The 21,084-nt window shown below is 37.6% G+C and overlaps 1 protein-coding gene across 6 annotated transcripts; it reads right to left on the reverse strand.

Moving 5' to 3' along the window:
* Positions 1–832: 832 nt before the first annotated feature.
* Cnot7 (CCR4-NOT transcription complex subunit 7) lies at positions 833–21,062 on the reverse strand. 6 transcript variants are annotated; one of them, XR_005093094.1, is made up of 7 exons: positions 20,846–21,062; positions 19,156–19,367; positions 17,054–17,247; positions 10,045–10,206; positions 7,005–7,149; positions 3,927–4,146; positions 833–2,425 (listed from the first exon to the last, which is right to left on the reverse strand). XR_005093094.1 is itself a non-coding variant. In XM_028872361.2 (7 exons), exons 2-7 carry the CDS (start codon positions 19,270–19,272, stop codon positions 2,297–2,299), a joined length of 858 nt encoding a protein of 285 aa, XP_028728194.1. In that variant the 5' UTR covers positions 19,273–19,367; positions 20,846–21,061; the 3' UTR covers positions 833–2,296. The 6 variants fall into 6 exon arrangements, 5 of the variants coding, with proteins under 5 accessions (XP_028728194.1, XP_037067582.1, XP_037067583.1 ...); XM_028872361.2 differs by having other exon boundaries at positions 4,036–4,146; positions 20,846–21,061; XM_037211687.1 differs by lacking the exon at positions 20,846–21,062 and adding an exon at positions 20,333–20,571 and having other exon boundaries at positions 4,036–4,146.
* Positions 21,063–21,084: the final 22 nt, after the last annotated feature.

Here is a 21,084-nt window from a genome sequence, read left to right on the forward strand (position 1 = left end):
ACTGCTCTTCCCGAACTCATGAACCTCCCACTATCTCCCAGATGCCAGGGTTGCTAAAATTCCTTCCTGGGGAGACACAGCATCAACCCCTCCTCCTAGGGTCCAAAGGACAAAGCAAGGCATGACTTCTGCCTACGTTCATTCTGAGGAAACAATGAATTTATAGTTTCCTTACAGAGCACAGGTGAGCATTACTTATAGGAGGATGGGTACTCTTCCATGCAGCTGTTGTAACTAGATAGCCTTTACCAAGCAGGGATGAGGGCCTCCCCTTAGCTCCCTGAAGTCCCCCCTAATCTTTCAGGTCCACATTCTCTAGCTTCTCCCTGAACATGCACAATTAACTGTGTACAACAGTACAGAGTGGTAGGATACTCAGGTGAGGGTATTGTGACACTCTCCACCCTTCCAAGATGGGGTATAATCAAAAAGCCCAGTTGGGAAAATCCTTTTGCAAGGAGGTGCAGCTAAACTCCCCAAGATAATGGATACCTGACTCAGAGGGTAGGTAGTCACTCAAGACAGAAGGATCACAGATGTGAATTAGGACACCACAAATTCTTACTCGCTTCAGTACTTATAAAGGGCAAGAAAGAGACAAAGCAGTCGATGCAAAGGTTTCAAAATGCCTTGCTTTACAGAACAAATCCCATGCTGGAGAATTAGCATATGGACCAGTTTACCTTCCTGGAACTTTGAACATTAATAAAAACCAAACCCAAACACCTACAGCTAGAGAAGCATGGCCACGAAGTTCTATCGCCTAAGAAAACGGCTCAAGAATTAAACACTCCTAAATAAGTGCTTCAAAAACAAAATCACCAGTCACCAATACGTAAGAAAACATTTCTGAAGCCTTTATTTACAAAAGCTTTAAAAACAAATAATACCCTTTGTTTGCAAATAATGTTTAGTTTAAAAAGGACCACCCAGTTTCAGCATTTTAGTATCATGAATATCGAATGTACAAGGGAAATGAACTATATTGCTAACATTTGGAGACTTGCTGATATTATTGACTGAAGTGTAGCTAACACACATTACAACTTGTAGTCCATCACTTCAGGGTAGAGTTAATGATCACCAAAATCTTCCAACACATGCTCTGGTCTGGTCACATATTCTGCATGGCTAAATATTTCACAGTCTCTTGTCAATATATATAAAATAGATTGCAAAGATATACACAAAAAATAAACAAGCATTACACTCCTCAGGTAATTTATTAGCTATATATATGTGTGTGTATTTATACATATTTTGCATTTTGTTGTTTTGCACCAAATCTCTCCATTATTTATTTTTGTAGCATCTATGAAATCACATTTTTTTGCTTTTTTAATTTGATATAAAATGTACCTAAAGACTTATCTTTGGACTTTAATGAAATTGATTTGTGTAGTCAACAAATCAAGAACATCATAAATATGCTTATAAAATAAAACAGTAGGGGTAAAAGTGATGGAGTAAAAGGAAGCCAACCAAGGGAGGCGTTGCTGTCATAAAATACAACTGGAGCTCCACCATCTTGAACTTTCTGGCAGATAGTAAACGTCCAATCACAGGGCTTCTTCCTGAAGGGTGTAAAGCTGGTCTCCAAGTCTTCAGTCACAGAGCAGCCTATGCATGCCAATTAGAAACCAACAGACCCGAGATGTGCTTGGAAGGTTAAACACTACACACAGAAACAGTAGTTACTAGGCTCTTCAGTAGTTCCTTGTCTTTTTCTCTTAGTCCTGCTGAATCAACAATTTGCACAATGCATGTGCTGTACTCTGAATGTCAAAAACAAGCAAATACTGTAAAAAAGTGGCAGATGGTCATTTTTCCAGCTAAGAGCAAGAAAAACCACAATTTCTGATAAAAATAGAGGATTGGAATCACTCTCTAAAGTGCAAACTTGATGGTCCACAATCTTAAATAATTATAAGTACTGCAGAATAGAGGGAGAGGCATGAAACAGGGAAATAAATTACAGTCAATGCTAGTTAATTTAGGAAAAGGGAAACAAAACCAAGCTCAAGTAGGCAAAGTTTATCAAATTATTCAGTAATGTAGCTTTGTCACACAAGCTTGATAAGAAGTATATTAAATTAAGGCCAGATTTAACCTGAATGTACTTTTATTTATTAAGATCACAGCTAAGAAAGGCCATACTTAGTACTGAAAGCAGAAAATAAGGGCTACAAAAGGAGGGGAGGTATTGCCTATCATTTAAGGGTTTCAACCAGAGATAAAACCTATGTACAAGCATGTGTGTAATTCGTATAAAAGAAAATAAAAAGACTATTGGATGTCATGACTGCTTGTTGGCTTCCTCTTCATATGCATTCCCTGTGCCATTCTGTACATAGGATGAACCAGAACCAAGGCCATATAAATGACCACAGTATTTGGCATCATCAATATGATCTTCAAAGAACATCTAAAAAGGAATTTTGAAAGAAAAAGATAATTTTAACCAAAAGATACCACTTGTAATTCACATCTCACACTGTAATCGCTATTCATTAGGTATAACAACGCTGTTTGTGAAGTTCCTTTGAGAACATACACTGTCCATTTAACAAGACTGATGCCTGTGACCACAGGCCTAATGGACACTTTTTAAAAAGCATAAATCTGTCTTTGCTTATGTCTCATTAACATTTATACCATTTTAAAGAGAATTTATGAGCATGGAAACATGGGAACAGACATTTTTATTTCATTAATACAGCCAACTCAACAGAATGAGAGAAATAATGGCAGAAGGGAGAAGACGTTATACCATTTAAAGTTGTCTTTTGTCTATGTGCAAGGCTGAATTAACTAAAACTAACCAAATCCTCAGCATGTTATAGGCAGTAAACACCTGAACATTCTCACCACATTACTGTCCTTGAAGAAGCCAAGGAAAATAAAGATAATAAGCTGGTGCTGGAAACCCGCCATTAACTAACCATTAAGCATTTTAAAAATGAAAATCCAAAAGGTGGTTGTATTGAAATGAAACAAAATATTTACTTCTCATGAGTGGAAAATCCAAATAACTTCTGAATCAATACTACCTGACAAAACAAATCAAATGTGTTCTATCATTAGCATGCTTCTACCAAAAGAACATACTCAGAATAATTCCACAGCAAATACTTTGCAAAAAGAAAAATGTTTTTGCAGGCCAAAAAAAAAAAAAAAAAAAAAAAATTCACCCTTGGTTTGGTAAAATGAAAAATGTTTTTCTTTTATTATTACCATCAATGAGGTAACCACACCACCCATCATCTAATTATCTAACATAAAAACAGACTGTTTTGCTAAACATCATCCTTCCAATCTTAACAATTTTATATTGAAGTACTTAATGGTGTGTGTGTGTGTGTGTGTGTGTGTTCCTATCAAGTGCTTGGATAAAGGCACGTGTTACCACTGCCCAGTCTGATAACAGTTTTTAATTCAACTATACATCAGATTTCAGATTTATTTAGCCCCTTATAATTGAAAACCCCATTAAAGACTTAGTAAGAACTCTAAGTTCTACTTTATAAAGTCTTCAAAGCAATTACAAAAGACACGAGCAAATACATTTTCACCACCAATTTCAAGTAAGAGAAGGGCCAACTAAGGAAATCGTCACAAATGCCTGCCTCAGAAGGGACACTTACAGGGACTAAGAAAGTCCTCTAGAACTTACTCACTAGTGATCTTTGAGCGCAAACAGTCACTAGCCTCTGGTCTGTCTGTTCCCCTGAGAAATAGGATGCTCACATGTACATAGTTTCTATAGTCAAATCATTTTATATTCTATAAATAACATCTTTCGTGTACAATAAATGGAATGTTTTTTATTCTATAAGGAATTTTTTCTTGTATTCCCTTTTGAATTATATTTTAGGAGGACTTATTTAACACTTTCACTCGTGTGGTGGATGTAACTTATGTAGTACCTCTATGTATATCTTCACTTAGTAGGTTCTTAATGCCCCAAACTTTTGTCATCAGATTTTTAATGTTCTCTATCTAACAACCAAGAAAAAGGCACTGATGTCTTCATACTTCTCTCATTTTGAAAAAGGCCATTCCTGTAAGCAATGAATCAGATCCTGCTTGGTGTTGAGGTCCTATCCGTTCCAGCTCTAACTGTTCAGCAACTTCCTGTAATCCACCCTGGAAGGAAGAAAAGTTGCTTGTCAAATAGAGAAAAGACTTTGGTACCTGATTTAGACTAAGAAAAATATGAATTAATTTTTAACATGTAAAGACTAACCTTGTAAAGATGGCAAGGGGGTTGATACAATAAAAATAAAATAATATATTTGTGGAATTTAAAAGCCTTTTTATCAGAAAATGAAAATTATAATAGGAAATTTTATCTTAATTATGTATTTTAAGGCACATGACAGGTAAACCATTCCCTAAAGATATGGAGAATGTAGTTCGTATTCAGAGTAAAAGTAATTAACCATACTCAGTGTATTGAACCATCAATCATTAAAAAATTCAGTAACAAGTATAGACAGTTTCTTTGAAATTATCTACCTATCCAGTGAATTGTTTAAAACTAAATAAAGCAAAGACATCACGATCATTCAGATCACTGTCAATATACCACATAACTTTATTTATTTTTTTTGTCACCCAAGAAGAGAATTTTACAAATATAAAACTTTTTAGAATGGTTTGCTATGACTGCTTACAGTAATATAGCCAGGACTGAGGGAAAAAAAAAAAAAAAAAAAAAAGAATGTGAACGGAAAAGAGAGAGAAGAAATAAAAGATAGACAGAAGTAGAATCTACCAAGGAAATTCCTCCTTCAATTCTAAAGCCTTTACTAACAAACCACACCTTCCCATCCTAGCTTTCGATAGGACTTTGTATAGCAACTGCTTCTGTGCTAAAAATATGTGTATTAAGTGTCATGAGCAGCTGCTTGTAACACAGGAGTAGAACAGAAGTGAGTGAACCGTACCTTCTCACTGACTGAACTTTTTAATATAAGCAGCTCACACGGCACACAATAAAATATCTGGTATTCTGACACTTCTGAATAAAGAGGAGTAGAAACTTAGTACTCTGTTTCCGAAAACTATGATTGTGCCAAGCGAGCCACATCAAAGCATGGAAGCCTTAGACTCTCAACACGCCACACGTTTGTGTAAGTAGTCAGGATGTTCTGCTGGAAGCTAACTTAGGAGAAGACTCCTCGAGTTATCCAGAATACAGTCGTGAAACTATCCTTTTAAAAACTCCCTAGTTAGTTGGCGCCATACTGACATCAGAGGCAAAGAACCTGTGTTAGTTCTACAATTCTCAGTTCATTTGTTGAAATCAAAGCCTCCACATTCAATTCCTCTATTCCTGCTAAAGAAAAACTCTTAAAGTCCTTACTATCCTTCAAAGCACAACTCTGTGCTTTTCTGAAGCCTAGAAACTTGACCAATCTTGGTTTTCCTGAAGAAAGGGCAATACCGACTATTAAACAACCACAGTATCTAAATTTGTTTTCATGTCCTCAGTTATAACACACCAAAACCCAGCTACTAAAACCCCACACAGTGTACTGCCAGGGATATGTGCCAACTCAGTGAATTTGTTCTTAAGCCGAAGAAGTACTTTTCTTTAACCAGGAAATGTTTGTTTTGATAAAATTAATGTTCAAAGGTTAAAAATAAATGGTTATACATGCTGAGTAGTATCAGACTAAGCCAAGCCTAAGGTAGAGGCTACACATTTACTATAGCACTTACACCTAACCAGTTCAGCGATGTAATTAAATCATAAAAACATCACATTTCAACGAGAAAGAATGAAGAAAATGTCTATAATCAGGGCAGTCTTAAGGAAAAACTCATTCACACACTACTGATGTCTCTGCCTGCTGCTGGCCAACCCCAACCTGCCTCTCTATGACAGTTCTGTGTGCTGGGAGCATGAGCACCTCTGTAATGGGACCACTACTCCTCACACTTGTCTTTCAGTCCATGATTCTCTATCTGGCAGCAGTAACAAAAATCTGACCCTTAGCTTGACCTTTGTTAAAAATTTATTCTGGGGGCTGGAGTTGGTTCAGTAGCTAAGAGCACTTAACTACTATTGTGGAAGATCCAGGTTCAGTTCCCAGCACCCGCTGGGTGACTCACAATTGCTCATAACTCCAGTTCCAGAGGGTCTGACACCCTGTTCTAGTCACTGCCAGTTCTAGCTATACAGGTACACAGGAAGAGACACACATATAAATCCTAAAAATAAATAAATAAATAAATAAATAAATAAATAAATAAATAAATAAATAAATAAATACAGCAACCTTACTCTGGGCTGGAAAGATGGCTCAGCAGTTAAGAGCCTTTGCTATTCTTACAGAGGACCTGGGTTCAATTCTCAGCACTCACACAGTGGTTCACAACCTCCATAACTACAATTCTAAGGGATTAAATGCCCTCTTCTGACCTCCTCGGGAAGCAGGCACACACTTGGTATGTAGATACACATGCAGGCAAAAATACTCATATACATAAAATAAATTTAAAACAAAACAAAAAAACCCAATCAAACAAAACATAAACCTAAAAACACATCCTCATCCTGCCAACATAAATACTGCAGTTTTGAAGAGGGATTATCTATACACTATTATTTCTGTTAAGAACAGGATCACATAATTTAACAGCATTTAACATAACTTTGAAAATATGGCTTAAAACATTCAGGCCTAAGACATAACATACGTTACTTGGGCTAACTCAGTGGTTCTCAACCTTCCTAATGCTATGACCCTTTAACACAACTGTATTAAACTCCTCATGCTGTGGTGACCCCCAACCATAAAATCATCTTCAATGCTACTTCATAACTATAACTCTGCTACTGTTATGAACTGTAAGGTAAAATATCTGTGTTTTCTCATGGTCTTAGGTGACTCCTGTGAAAGGGTCGTTCAAACCCAAAGGGATCTCAACTCACAAGTTGAGAACCACTGGTTTAACCAATGTGCTGTTCCAGATAAAGTCATCTGAAGCCTTACTTTGAGATTTTTGCAGCTCTTCATGAGGTACTTCACATCATAAATGACAGGAAAAAATAATCGAAGGATCTCAAAGAAATCAAGTTCTTCTTCAGGCAAGTTAGAGTTGGTCAGGATTTTGATTAAATAGCCAAAGTCATAACCACTAATAAAAAGATTAAAATAATACAAAAAAAGCCCATCAATAACATTGAAAGAAATTAGTTTTTCAGATACAAAGTTTAACAAATTATGCTATAGGCAAAAGGAATAAAAACAAAAATGTGCACACAGGAACAAAGAAAGGAAACATATTCATAACCGCAATGCAGAAATGCTGTGAGCTTATGGCCCATTGATTGCTCTGAGTCCTAAGCATACGAGACTATTAATTCAACTCTATTGCCTAAACTAACATTTTTCTGATACTTAAGAAAATTCTGGGCTAGGGAGATGCTGTTTAAACATGAGTATGAGTTTGATCCCCAGCACCCAAGTAAAATCCGAGAGTTATGTCAACCCCAGACAGAAGACACCCATGCACCCACACACATAAAATAGAAAAATTCTAAAAAAAAGAAAAAATTAAACTATAATGGACATTAAGAATGATGAAAGGGGAAGGAGAACAAAAAAATGTTAGAAGCTAGTAAGACATGACATTTCAAAGGCAAAAATCATGTAAAAGTTTGTTAAGATTTATAGGAAATGTTGACACCTACCTCCTGATTCTAAAGAAGTCCCTAACAGAGTATTTCCCTTTCCCCTAAGTGACTTTATTAGTATGTACAGTTCCTCAAGTGCTGTTTTTACCTCAGTACAATTCTCCAAGAGATATTATCAATAGAAAAGTTACACATGAACAAAGAAAGAGTGAGAGCTGGCTTGTCCCCTACTCGATGGATAAACTACAGGCTCCTGCTGTCTCAAATGGAGAGCATACATGCTCACCACTTTCCGCAGCTGCCAGCTCCCTCCCCTGAACTCCTCAGACACTACTTCCTTCTGAGGGCCTGCAACAGCAGCCTTCCCTAGGCGCCCAATTCCCAGAGATCTCTTCATAGCACAAATGCTTGCTGGTACTAGCCTTTAGGAACATGGACTTTCTCCACTGCTTAAAGGGCAGGAATCACACTGCTATCTTCCCTTACATATAATTCAAACTCATATTTGGCAAATGACCTCTCTTTTGGAGATACAAAATAAAACTTTTATTTGATATTCATTATTTTACTTTTAATTTGAAAGGTGAGTTGTTTTACCACAGATCTTTAGTACAAGCACCCAAGAGCAGAAAGCTTACATTTATTAGTTTACAAAGAAGTGACCTTTCCAGTTACCTAAAATACAGTACTGTGGCTTTTGCTTACTTCTAGTAAAATATTATAGTTTAGAATTTATATATAAGTGAATATTTATGTGTGTAATTTACTTATTCATTTTTTTTGGACCAGGTTTCACTACCTAACTCTTGCTGGGCTGAAGTTTAGTTACTATGGAGACTAGGATAGCCTGAACTCAAGACACCTACCTGCCTTGGCCTCCCAAGTACTGGGATTAAAGGTACCATAACTGGCAGGATTTATAATTTTAAAAAATTAATAGAAATAGACCAGAACATGAAAAAATATTAATGGAATAATCTTATAAACATACCACATGCTAATCTAGACTGAAGAGCTGACGAAAACATGAACCTGCTTGGTTTTGCCCATCCTGCTACCCCCAGTGCTGAGTTGATAGTACTTATTCAAAATATTTTTTGAGTCAATGATGTGTTATACAAACTAAAAGAACTAGTTACTTTGTATCTTTACAAGTGGGAACATAGAGGAAAGCTGGTATCCAAGAATTCTTATTTTCAGTACTTACAACTTAAAACTCACTATATAATACCACATCAAAGTCTACTTCAGGAATTACCCACCATGACAATCATTCCATGTGGAAAATTCTTATTGAAAAAAAAAAAAAGTGTGAAGGCTATCAAGATTAGTGTAGCTCTGACTGGCCCAGAACTTATTATATAGACCAGGCTGGCCTTTAACTCAAGAAATTCTTCTGCCTCTGCCCCCTGAATGCTGGAGTTAAAGACGTGTGTCACTATGCCTAGCAACACAGTACATTTTAAAAACCTAAGACTACAGACAGAAACCCTGTTATCAGATAGACAAATTAATTAAAAAATATATATATAACAAAGGTCACCTTTTGTCCCAGAACTGCTAAATCAGTTAATTTACAAAGGAAAACATTTTCTCACACCTGCAAGTAAATTAACTTTTATAAAAGTGAATTAACCTCCCTCTAGAAATCTTAACTATCCAGTTTTATTTTTATAATAATAAAGAATTAAATGTCATCACGTTCTGAGTATATAAAATACTAGGTGCTTTAAATAGGTTGTAACTGACCCTTGAGAGAAATCTCTAAGATGTTTTTTGCTAAGGATAGCCTTCCCAAGGACCTCATCCAAAAATTAAAAATCACCTAATATCCACTCTTGGCATTCTGTTGATCAGTTATTCTTTATAGTACTTATTATTGTGTAACAAACCACACTTAAAATTAGGTCAAACAGTGTTGGTTTACCTTCAGCAGAGAGGAAGCTACACAGGGAGGGAAATTCTAGTTTGTTGTGTTAAGTTTTAGGATTCTAACACAGTGGCTCCCATCAGGAAAGTATCAAAAAGTTTTTAAATGGATGGCCTCCTTCTATATATATAACTCTCTATATAACTATAACTATATAACTATATATATATATATATAAATGGTTAAGACCCATGAGCGAGACAAACCCCCAATGGTTTGCCAGACATTAGTGAAGGTTTGTTCTAGCTTATGTTCTTTCCACTAAGCAACATTACCTCTCACAGGTTAAAACAAATTCCTTGTTAAGAGGTAAAGTGGACAACATTATTCTCAGGTGAGGTAGAAGACTGCCTCTCATGGTAGTTAATTCTTTCTAGAACCAAGCACAGAACTTCTATATGTGACCCAAGTAAGTGAAAGCAGAGATAGGATGCAAGCATGCTACAATCTTTTTATTTATTTTTACCTATGAAATGATAACCATTTGACCCCTTCACAAAGAACCACTCCTGAAGTCATAAGAAGTTCTGCAAAGTATTGGGTCTCAATTCCTTCCTCCTCGTGTTTTTTAAACTGGATACCAGATGTTGTTAGTAGCTCTATAGAGTCCTGAGCATACATGTCCTCCCTGCCAGGAGAAAGAGAAAAATAATGTTCAAGACCACCATCACTTTAAACAGCTGTTCTCCCACTCACACCTACAACTACAGTGCAGAAACAGGATGGGATTGGTTTGTCTTATGTCCAACCATCCCAGTGCTTCACAACTCTCAAGAAAGACAAAACTTAAAATATCCAAAAAGTAAATGATCATTCATAATAGTCCAATGGTGAGTTTTTAACCCTTACCATCAACTCAATTTCATTAGCTTCTACACATTTTATAAATTTCACTGGGCTTAAAAAGGGTCTTTTACTCACCAGAGGCTACCACAGACATGCTCTGTTCAGGAGCTCTCAGTCTCCGCAGCTATTTAGTGCTGCCAGATGGAGCTGTAGCCACAGCTATGAGGGGCTATGCACACCTCTCATGCTCTCAGCAGAACCAGGAAGGAGACACCAAGTGGCAAACATCTCTTGTGGCTGAGTTAAACTACATTCCATCTTAAAGAAAAAGGCGATGCCTCCTCTCACCAATGAGGAGCCTTTCAGTGGCTCCAGTAAGCAGGGAACTGTTCAGAATTAAGGACTCAGTTACGACAGCAGTCTCTTCCTCCAGCAACCACATACCTACATTAGAGGCAAACATAATCCTAGAAGACTACCTTCTAAAACCAAGCCAAGAAACCTAACTATAAGCCAGCCCTTCAAAATTTTACTGAAGCCAGAACAAAGGCACTTCTAATTCCCAAGCACAAATATGTTAAGTATCCAAAATATTATAATAAAAACTGAGGGTTTATCAAAAAGTATTTTGTGGATTTACCATTAACTTATATTTACTTCTTTAACTTAATACTAGTTTCTACCATTAGCAAAAGAAAATTTCTATGAAAGACTTTAATAAAACTAACAATACCAAAATAAATGTTTGACTTTGACCAAAAGTATTTTTGCAGTTTACTCTCTGGAAATCAATTTCTAACACAATGTCAAAGGTCACTTTTAGTTCCCAGACTGTCAGGAGGTAAATAACAAAGCTAAGAATTGAAACATTTAAAAACAGAGAGGAGCCACAATCACCACATTACATCATCATTTCTCTTGGAAAACTCTTTAGGAAAGATAAAATAAATTCAATGCAGTTTTTTTTTTCCCCCCAGTTATACTAAAACTAGGTCCCTTACATGAGAATCTCACCACCAGGTCCTTGGGCTCACAATGAAGTATGTTTAAACAAGTGTAACCAACCAAGAATACAGCAGATTGTTCTCCAGGCTCACATTGCTCTTAGCCACATGCTCAACTTACTATGTTCAACATCACATAACCATGACCAAACTAAATAATATATCAATGAGGTAGGACAGTGAGTTTTGTGATATTTAAGTCATCATTACCCACACTTGCCCAATGATAATAATCACCAGGGGAACTTACCAAAAATATGGATTCCCAGGTCCCACTGCAGTCCCAGACCTATTGAATCACAGTTCCCAGGTGAGAGACCTGGAGGAGTACCTCGGGTATTTTATAATAAAGTAAGATTGGCAAACAAAGACATATGCACAGTCCCTTTCTCTCTTCTGCAGAGTTCACATAGCTTGCTCTAAGCATTGAGGAAATGAGACTTTTAACATAAAGTTTGGCACAGATCCATGCTTTACAATACCCAGCTCTTCACTATATGGGTAAGGGAAATCTCTAGGCAGGAAGATGGAAAATTTCTATAGTAAGGTAAGTGTGAGAGCAATAATGAGTCCCATTTCCAAATCAATGCACTGTCCTTTTCTGATGATACCAAGTTTGAATAGGTCTGCATTCTTCCTCCTTTATCCTTAAATACTCTAGCAACAAAGGGGAAAAACAAACCAACCTTAAAAAGTAACTATAACATTGTTTAGTCAAAATGTAAGAATTTCTGCTGGTGTTGGCTACTGCCTATTAGATCCATTGTTTAGAATTATGAATGGTATTAAAGATTAATCAACTACTGATGTTTAAGATAGCAAAATATCTAGTTATGGCTGAACATGAGTAAAAACCATGTAAAAACTTCTAAAGGCTTCCCCAAAGGTAGAGGTATACAGCTATCTTCAGTTAACATCCTAAAGATCCACTATTTACTAACTCACACTATGTAAAAGTACCAAATTTACTACTTTTATAATATGAACAAAATCTTATTATAAAAACTCACACTTCTAAATCTAAATATGTGTTCTCTTTAACACTGAGTTAATGAGAAGTAGTTCTGGATCACCTCCCAGATGCCTACCACAGGGGTGATAAAGTATCTTGTTTAAATGTCATTTACTGCCATATACAGACTTTCCTTTTGCTTTCATAAAAATATAAACTCCAATATACTACAATTTATGCTACAATCATAGTTAAAATATAAATAAGCTGGAACAGTTACAAGATGGTTAGCCACCTTTAGTTTTTAATAAACTCAAAGTAACTAATAACACAAAAATATCCCTAAAACCATAAAGGCTATGAATGACAAGAAGACAAATAAAAAGATAATATTCTCACAAGTCAAATTAGCAAGCTATTAAAAAAATACGGTATTTACTATTTTGATGGATGAAACAGGGTAGGACTTAACAACTACAGAAAGTCTGTAAGTGACTACAACTTTCAGAAAGCAGTAGCAAGCCCACCTGCCTGTTTCTCAATATGTACATATGTGCCTAGTTAAAACTTACTTAAAATACCTTAAATATTCATTCTGTGAATGGATAAATGAAGCTTAACACTGTTTTTACCTTTGGATTTAGATCTTTCCTTCCAATAAAACAATCACAAAGTTTTCTAAAGATACACAGATATTCCATGATTGATGTTATGTTCTGATAAACTCATTAGGACTTAGAAAAACATAGTAACAAAAGGTGGAAATACTATTAAAATACCTAAGAAACCAAGCCTCAAACCAAGCTTGGCAGCAGAGCACAAAGCAAAATACCATTGTTTATAAACAAGAGAGTGGCTGACTTGGAAATGGTGCTTGCTATTGTTTCTCAACACTTTACAAGAGTACGCACTGCTGCCTAAGAAAAAAGTCACAATTCTAAATTTAACATCTCATCTATTGAATACATCCTACTTCTGTACCATTATGAAGTCAAAAAGGGGTAAGTTAAGCTATCTTAAGTCAGGAGCCATAGGAGTGTCTCACTAAAGAAGACCCTAAAACATACACCCTAATCACTCAACCATAGCAAACTGTTAGATATACAACAGTCCATTAAGAAAGGTCAAGTAAATGATTGCTTAGAACTATGAATAGCAGTATCACACAGAAATGAGATGTCCTTAATATATACCAACTATAGTAAAACAGTTACAAAACAATTAGAAGCAAGTGTTGGAAATAATAGTTGTTGCTATTAGCTGTTTTAATGTTTCAATACTACCCTGTTTCAAAAAGCATGTTATTTTTGTAAAGAAAAAGACAAAAAAAGTCAGTAAATATGCTTTATAAGTCAGTCTTATTTTGTTACAGTCATGTTTGCTTTCTTTATGTCTAAAATGCATACACTTTAAAGTTAACAGCCAGTCCTTTAAAAAAAAAAAAAAAAGCCAGATGGTGGTGGCACATGCCTTTAATCCTAATACCCAGAGGGAGAGACAGGTGGATCTCTGATTTTTGAGGCATCCTGGTATACAGAGTGAGTTTCAGGACAGGCAAGGTTACACAGAGAAACCCTGTCTTAAAAACAAACAAAACAAAACAACCCCACCCCCCACACACACAGCCAGTCCTCATGTTGGTAAATCCACACAGGGCAAATGTGTTTACCTCACCAACCACCTTTCACATCCAAAGAGATAATGGTAAGGCAAGAAAATTCCACTGAAGCAAAACCAACAGTTTTTAGGCTAAATGGCAGTGGTGGCCACAGCCCCAGCCCACTCCATAGCACTGAAGCTAAGCTCTCATTTAGGACACTAGAGCAGTCACTGTGCTCCTTACCTAAGGCCGTAACTATACTGTTAGAAAATCATCAAGGATTGTAAAGGGGAAGCAAACCATCGTAGTTTCACAACAAACATTAGTAAAGAGAAGTTTGCTTCCAATCCCACACCACAATATATAGTAATTACGATGATAAAAATCCCAAGATGCCTAAAGAAAACCATTTTTACATGGAGAACATTATCTGTTCCTAAATGTTTGTCACATAATACTGATCTAGATAAGACAAATCATACTTCAAAGATTCAGAGAATGTAAATAGTTATAACTAAAACTTGAAATGAGTGCAGGTATTTCTTACATGTATGCTACTCTGAAGTATCTATTCAAATCTACTCAAAGTATCTATTAATATGACACACACTGTAACCATAATTATCTTTCCAGATCCTAAATCTTTAAATCTACACCTGATAAATAATGATTTGCATTTACTCCCTTGATGCTAACATAAAACCTGAAAGAACACTGGCAAACCTAGAACCACCCTGACTTGAACCAAAGCGAATTTAAACACAAAAGCATTCACAAGCACAGACAACAGACAGAGGAGAGATGGGAAGTCCTCATTGTACTGTAGAGCATCGCACACTGACACACTCCTTCTAGACATTCAACAAGGTCAATTTCACCATTCTTCAACATGTCCAAGATGCTATCATGACCTTTTCCACATTAGGCAGTACTACTTTTATCTTCTCAATGGCTTTTGCTTTGCTTAACATTTTTTTCACTTTGTCTTCTTAATTTTTAAACTCCATTTTTCATTTATGTGTGTGTATGTGTGTGTGTGTGCCTACACATGTCCATCATGGACACACGTGAAGCTTAGAGCTTAACTTAAGTCAGTCTGGTCTCGGCCACTACGTTCCGAGCATCATACTGAGGTCATCAAGCACGGTGGCAGGCACCTATTCACTGAGCCTCCTCACCAGCCTTTACACTCTTTTCTTTACCATTTCTCATGACTTTACCATTAGGATAAATAGTAGTAAAACTTGGCAGTGAAACTAGCTCTGTCTGAATAAGGAAAAACAAAACACTGCTCAGAGACTAATAGGAAAGTCACTGCTACAAAAACTACTGTCTAGCAAAAACTACCAACTTTACCATCCGACACAGATGTATTAGTTACTGGTCACAAACTGAGTATCTTATGTAAAAAAACAAAAAGCCAAACAAAACAAAACAATGCTATGGAACCTTGGAAGAAATAAAACAGCAAGTAACTAAAGAGTCTTCCTTTGAGAAAAGGCTGGAAGGCCATTTCTAGTTTGCTCCAGATTGTAGTACTGAAGGAATGTTACACAGTTGCAGTGGAGATAACACCTTCAGCTGGTATAGGCTCTAGAGACTACTGCCACTATGGTACTAGACGTGAAAATACTCAGTATTATTTATAGTTAACACATGCGTTTTAAAGACACACAGCTGCACCACTGACACCAACTCCCTAAAAACACCAGTCCTGCTCTTCATTAGGCCTTCCATGTTAAGAAGTACATATTCAACACGGAAGAGGAACAAAGAATTCTTACAATGGCACTAGCATTAATTTTCTTATCATCTCTGTTGCTGTCTTTCAAATGATATGTTTGATCATATTATACAAATACAGGCTACCAAACATAAAGGCACTAAAATATTGTTACATAGTGCAGAGAATACCATGTATTTTATTTCCATACTTAACAGAAATAATATGCCCCTGTCCCCTACTGGGAATTTACAATCTGCAGTTCAGAAGCACATGAGCTCCATGATAGTTATGAATATGGCCCAACACAAAAGTGTAAATTGTGCTAAAAAGTTGTGATTTTTTTTTTTTTTTTCATTTTTAAAAACTCACTGCATGGTACTTGAGCATGAACTTTGCCAATGACAACATTGTGTCACATGTCAAAAGGATGGACTCACCTCCATGTAGTTCTCTCAGCTATCAAGACTACAATAAGTAATGTAGAACTATTGTAATGAAGGAAATGAAGTTTAGACCTGAGATTTAAGGTAGACATCAGATTCTGGTATACCAAAGGATCAAGAATACTATTATATTTCCTGTATTGTAGATCAAGGTTTTGTGGGTTACATGGGAATAGTCATTAAAGAACACAGATTTGAAAGAAAATATACTTAACTTTCCAATAAACAACTTATTGCATGTGATAAGCATCTACTTAAGATGCAAAGTATGAGTGTAATAAAAAAAAAAATCTCTTCACACAGGAATGGTGACTATTTTAACAAATGTATAGTGAGCTGAGGCTGTAGCTGAATGGTACCTGCTTGCTTAGCAAAAGTGCCTCCCCAGTTGTATGAATTGCAAATTGGGCACAAAATAGTGAAAGTTTTAAGTGTGGTGACACACGCCTTCAATTCCTGCACTTGGGAGGCAGAAGCAGATGAATCTCTGGGAGTTTGAGGCCAGCACTGTCTTACATAGGTTAACATTCTAAGCTAGCCTGGGCTACCGTAATGAGAACCCGTCTTAAAAGAGCAAAACAACAGTTAAATGTAATGGTAAAATCAATATCCTAAGAGTTCTGTCTCAGGACCCCAGGTTTAATCTGCAGCACCTTAAATAATGACAACAACAACAACAACAACAGAAAGCCTTAACAAAAGTACAGTTTTACAACTTTTTGGAAAAGCAGCAGTCATATTTTAGAAATAACATCTCTATAACTAAACAGTCTTTGCAATTAGAAGTTTTTATTATCTCAATTCTCTTTGCCTCATAATAAGCTTAAGCTTTTGAAATTCTCTGTGCAATAAATTTTCAGAGAAACTACAGCAAATACACTTACAATTTCACTACATTAAAACTCAATTCCTAAAAATAAACTAGAAACAAAAAGTTGGGGTTATATATTTATTTCCCACTTACGTCAAATTAAATTTAAAATTAAACTGCCAAGTTGAAGTTCCTGGAGGGTATTCTCCTTGCTCATTCATAAATGTCAGTCCTAGCTGAATTATCTTTAACAAGTCTACATTACATCGCAATAGTTGGTATTGGTAGTCAGCATTGCTCCTGAATTCTCCAATGGGCCTTGCAACAACACCTGGAAACTCGGTGTCCTGTAAAATAATTTTGAGATTCATTATTTACTAAATGGTTATAAACAGACTCCATAAACTCTCAGGATAATTTCTGAGGCAAGTCAGAGAATTCTATTACAATGATATTCTGTATGTCCACACTCAATTATTAGGTATTCTTTAAGTACGAAGAGTATTACTTTTTAGGTCCCCAAATTTTATAAACTTAACTACTTTTTCTTAGTTTCAATTTGTCAATAAATTATTACCTTGTACAGATAACTCATGATAAACTCAAGCAAATATTTGCTTCATATCCAAGGAAAAGAAAACTTACACAAAGACTGTCAAGATTCCCACTCCCTCTTATAGGCTGTTATTATTTCTGTACTGCAGCTATTCCATATCATCCGAAAAATAATGACAACTAGGAATTTCTGCTGTCTATAAAATAACCCTCCCTGCCCAAACAGAAAGTTTCAGTCCTAATTAACTATGTAATAAAGGTGTACTTTTTCATAATGAGTGTCTATGTATAGATATTCCTGTTTTAAGCAAGCATCCTGTTCATTCTCAGAGAAGCACTTTTTTTTTTTAAACTTGTGATACTAAGAAAATTAAATTATATTTTAGTTTGGCATGAGAATTCAAATTAAGGCCAGCTAAAAACAAAAATGAAATAGTAAGTCAATATTAAACAGCAAAGAAATCAAAACTTCTTGAATTTAGTCCAACCACCAGCCAATTATTAGATTCTATAATCATGATACTAGACGTGAGTGGGGCTGTGAACAGAAGTGTAAGACACTAAAGTACTGCTTTAATAATCTAGAGCTAATAATCGAGTGGATCTAGAACACAAAAAAAGTAGCTGTAACAGATACACAGAGTGCAGTAACAAGGCTGAAAGTAGCTGTGTACTCTAAGCAGACCGAACACCACCTATAAGAATGGAGTTGTTTAACAACCTAGTGTGTTTCTGCAGCTTTAGCAATGTTTTCCTAAGAGATCTAATTGGGTTTTCCTTTGTTTGAAAAAGATACTCCAGAACCCACTGGCTTCTGAAACCTTATCTGGTACTAGTAGCACGGCCTTGGGCTTGCTTAGAACTAGCTGACATTCTTAAATGGGCTTTAGTGTTCTCCTGTTGAATGTAATCAGTTTCACAAAATTTCAACATCAGACAAGTATACTCTGTAACTATGTCCCAACAAAGACAAAAAAAAATTGTGTAAACCATAAAAATGATTAAGTTTCTCAAGCTAGCTAATGCCCTCTGCAGCCTTGATATCACCCTTGTCTTCTCTGCAGCTAAGACTCAGTAAGAACCCACAGGAATACCAGCCTCCTGAGAGCATCCAATCCACACAAAGCCTGTCTCCTGTAAGCCCTTAAAACCACCTGACACAAGCCCAAACCCTAAAGTATTTCTAAAACTTTTATTCAGATGCTCTTGACTCCTAATCCCTTGTCAATTAATGCTAGCAGTAACAAACTCAACCTGTCAAATACAGGCTTGTTTCTGACGGGCTTTGCTGGAGGGACTAAGCCATTTTTTTCATGATTAAATTAATCCCTTGATATCAATAAAAAGGGTTTAATTCAAGATTTCTTAAATCCCACTTCAGGCCTGGAGAAAGAGTTCATTTAGTAAAACGCTTGGCATGCAAACCAGAGAACTGGTGTTCAGTCCCTAGAATCTATGTTTTTAAAAGTGCATGGTCCACGTGCTTGTAATTTAAGTGCTTGGAAAGCAGAGGCAGGTGAATCCCTGGGGCTTCCTGGCCAGACAGCCTCGTTTAATCAGTAAGCCCCAGGCCAGTGAGATAACGTACGTGTGTACACACACACACACACACACACACACACACACACACACACACGCGCGCACAAAATTCGCACTTCACCCTCACAAAAGGCATTTTAAAGATTTAGTCAGGTCCATACCATAGCAACATAATTATATTTTCGGATAACTTGACGAATTTTCTTCATCTCTTCGTCCAGGTTACAAGCCCAAACTTCACAAATTCTTTGGCTATGATCTACAGTGGCTGCTGGCATAGTGACAGCACAAGGAGTCTAGATGCCGAGCATCAAAATGTTACACTTGATTGAAGATTTGTTTCATAAAAATATTTTACCCTTTATTTGTGTACCTGTTGAAATAAAACGCCTGTATTATGAATGTGAATCATTAAATAGGGCTGGTATAAACTTAAGGTTACTTGTTCAAAGTTCATAATTCATAACAAAATCAAACTTTAGAGAGTTACTTTGCTTAAGGTACACAGTTAATATATAGAGAATAAAGTACCACAACAACGATTTCCCAGTTGAATATAAATTCCACTGATTAAAATCTGCTCCCAGTTCAAATCACTCCACACAAAACTATGATCCATTTCAAGCTTTAAAAAAAAAAAAAACTGAAATTATTAAGATAAAATGTCCCCATAACAAAAGTAGTGCTTGCTTTTATTCTAACAAAACACTTAAGATCTTACTTGATTAAAAAATTCTGCATTACTGGTGTTGGTATTCATTCAAACCAAATCAGAAGAAACATCACAAAAATTTAAAAGTCCTGAGAAAGCGTCAGGCAATCTCAGAAATCAATGTTCACACGGCAGGAGGGAGAAAGAAAGAAAGCAATAAAATATGGGCACCTAAAATTTTCGAATTTCAAACAAACAACAACAACAACAACAAAAAACCAGACCATTTCTCCTGGCTAGCAAAGCGGGACCTCAGGTCTATAAACACAAGGTTTACGTTATACAATGGTGAGGCGATACAAACAGAAGACTTGATTCTTGGGCAAGAAAATACCAAAATGTTAGATGAAAAAGAAAAAATAAACAAACCAACAACAACAACAAAGACCCCAAACAAACAAACAAAACCGAGTAAGAGAGGATGGCCTTGTGTCCTCCACTCGTAAATGGAAGCTGGAGTCATCTCAGCCAGCCAAAGTGATACTGGGCACGCCTTCTTTCTCCCTTCTGGCTGCTAACACGGTGCATGCACACCCTTCGGAAACGCTGCAATTGAACACCGCTTCCCTCCACCCCTCTCTCGACTGCGGTCTCAGGGAAGGGGACCCCAAAGGCCTTCTCATTACTGAGGTCGCATGTCCTCCGTGGGCTCCCCGCGCAACGTGAAGAAGGCACAGACGCGTTCATGTCAGGGCTAACAACTCTCTCCGCGGGCTCACGGCCAGGGCGAAGGCCCGGCTGCTGGCGCATCCACCAGAGCCCGACTGGACCCGCAACCCCGGCGGCGGAGGACGAGGCCGGGAAGGAGTCCTCCAGTAGGCCGCCGCCCTCCCCTCTCAATTTCCTCCCCCACAACGGAGTCCCAGGTACAAAGCGGCGGCGTCATCACTGCGCGCCGCACTCCTGACAGGCCTCGCCCCCCCCTCGCCAAAACCCCGGGACCCGTTACCACCACCAACCCCCCTCCTTCCCTGTCGGCCAGCTCCGTCCGCCACAGCCGCGCTTCGGCGGGCGCCATCGCGCGCCCTCTCAGGTTCCCACTCCCGCCCCTTCCCCCCTCCCCGGCCCCAGCTCGCCCGGGCTCCCCCCCCTCGCCCCGCCCGCCGCCGCCGCCGCCGCCCCCCCCCCGCCGGATCTACTTGTGTCTCTGAGCTCGCGCCCCTCCTCTTCCTCCTCGCCATAGAGATAGCACCCGGCGGCGACGGCGGTGGCGGTGGCGGTACCGACGGCGGCAGCGGGTGCCCCATAGACACCTCTCGCCCTGGCAAGGGGAAAAGGGGAGCTTGGAGCGGCGCTGCCCAGCGCGGCGCCGTCGTCGCTCCTTGCACGTCCTGGGCGAGGGCGCGGCATGATGACGTCGGCGCCGCCGAGGGGGCGG

This window comes from Peromyscus leucopus, chromosome 17, assembly GCF_004664715.2.
Source record: "Peromyscus leucopus breed LL Stock chromosome 17, UCI_PerLeu_2.1, whole genome shotgun sequence".
In the NCBI taxonomy this organism is placed as follows: domain Eukaryota; kingdom Metazoa; phylum Chordata; class Mammalia; order Rodentia; family Cricetidae; genus Peromyscus; species Peromyscus leucopus.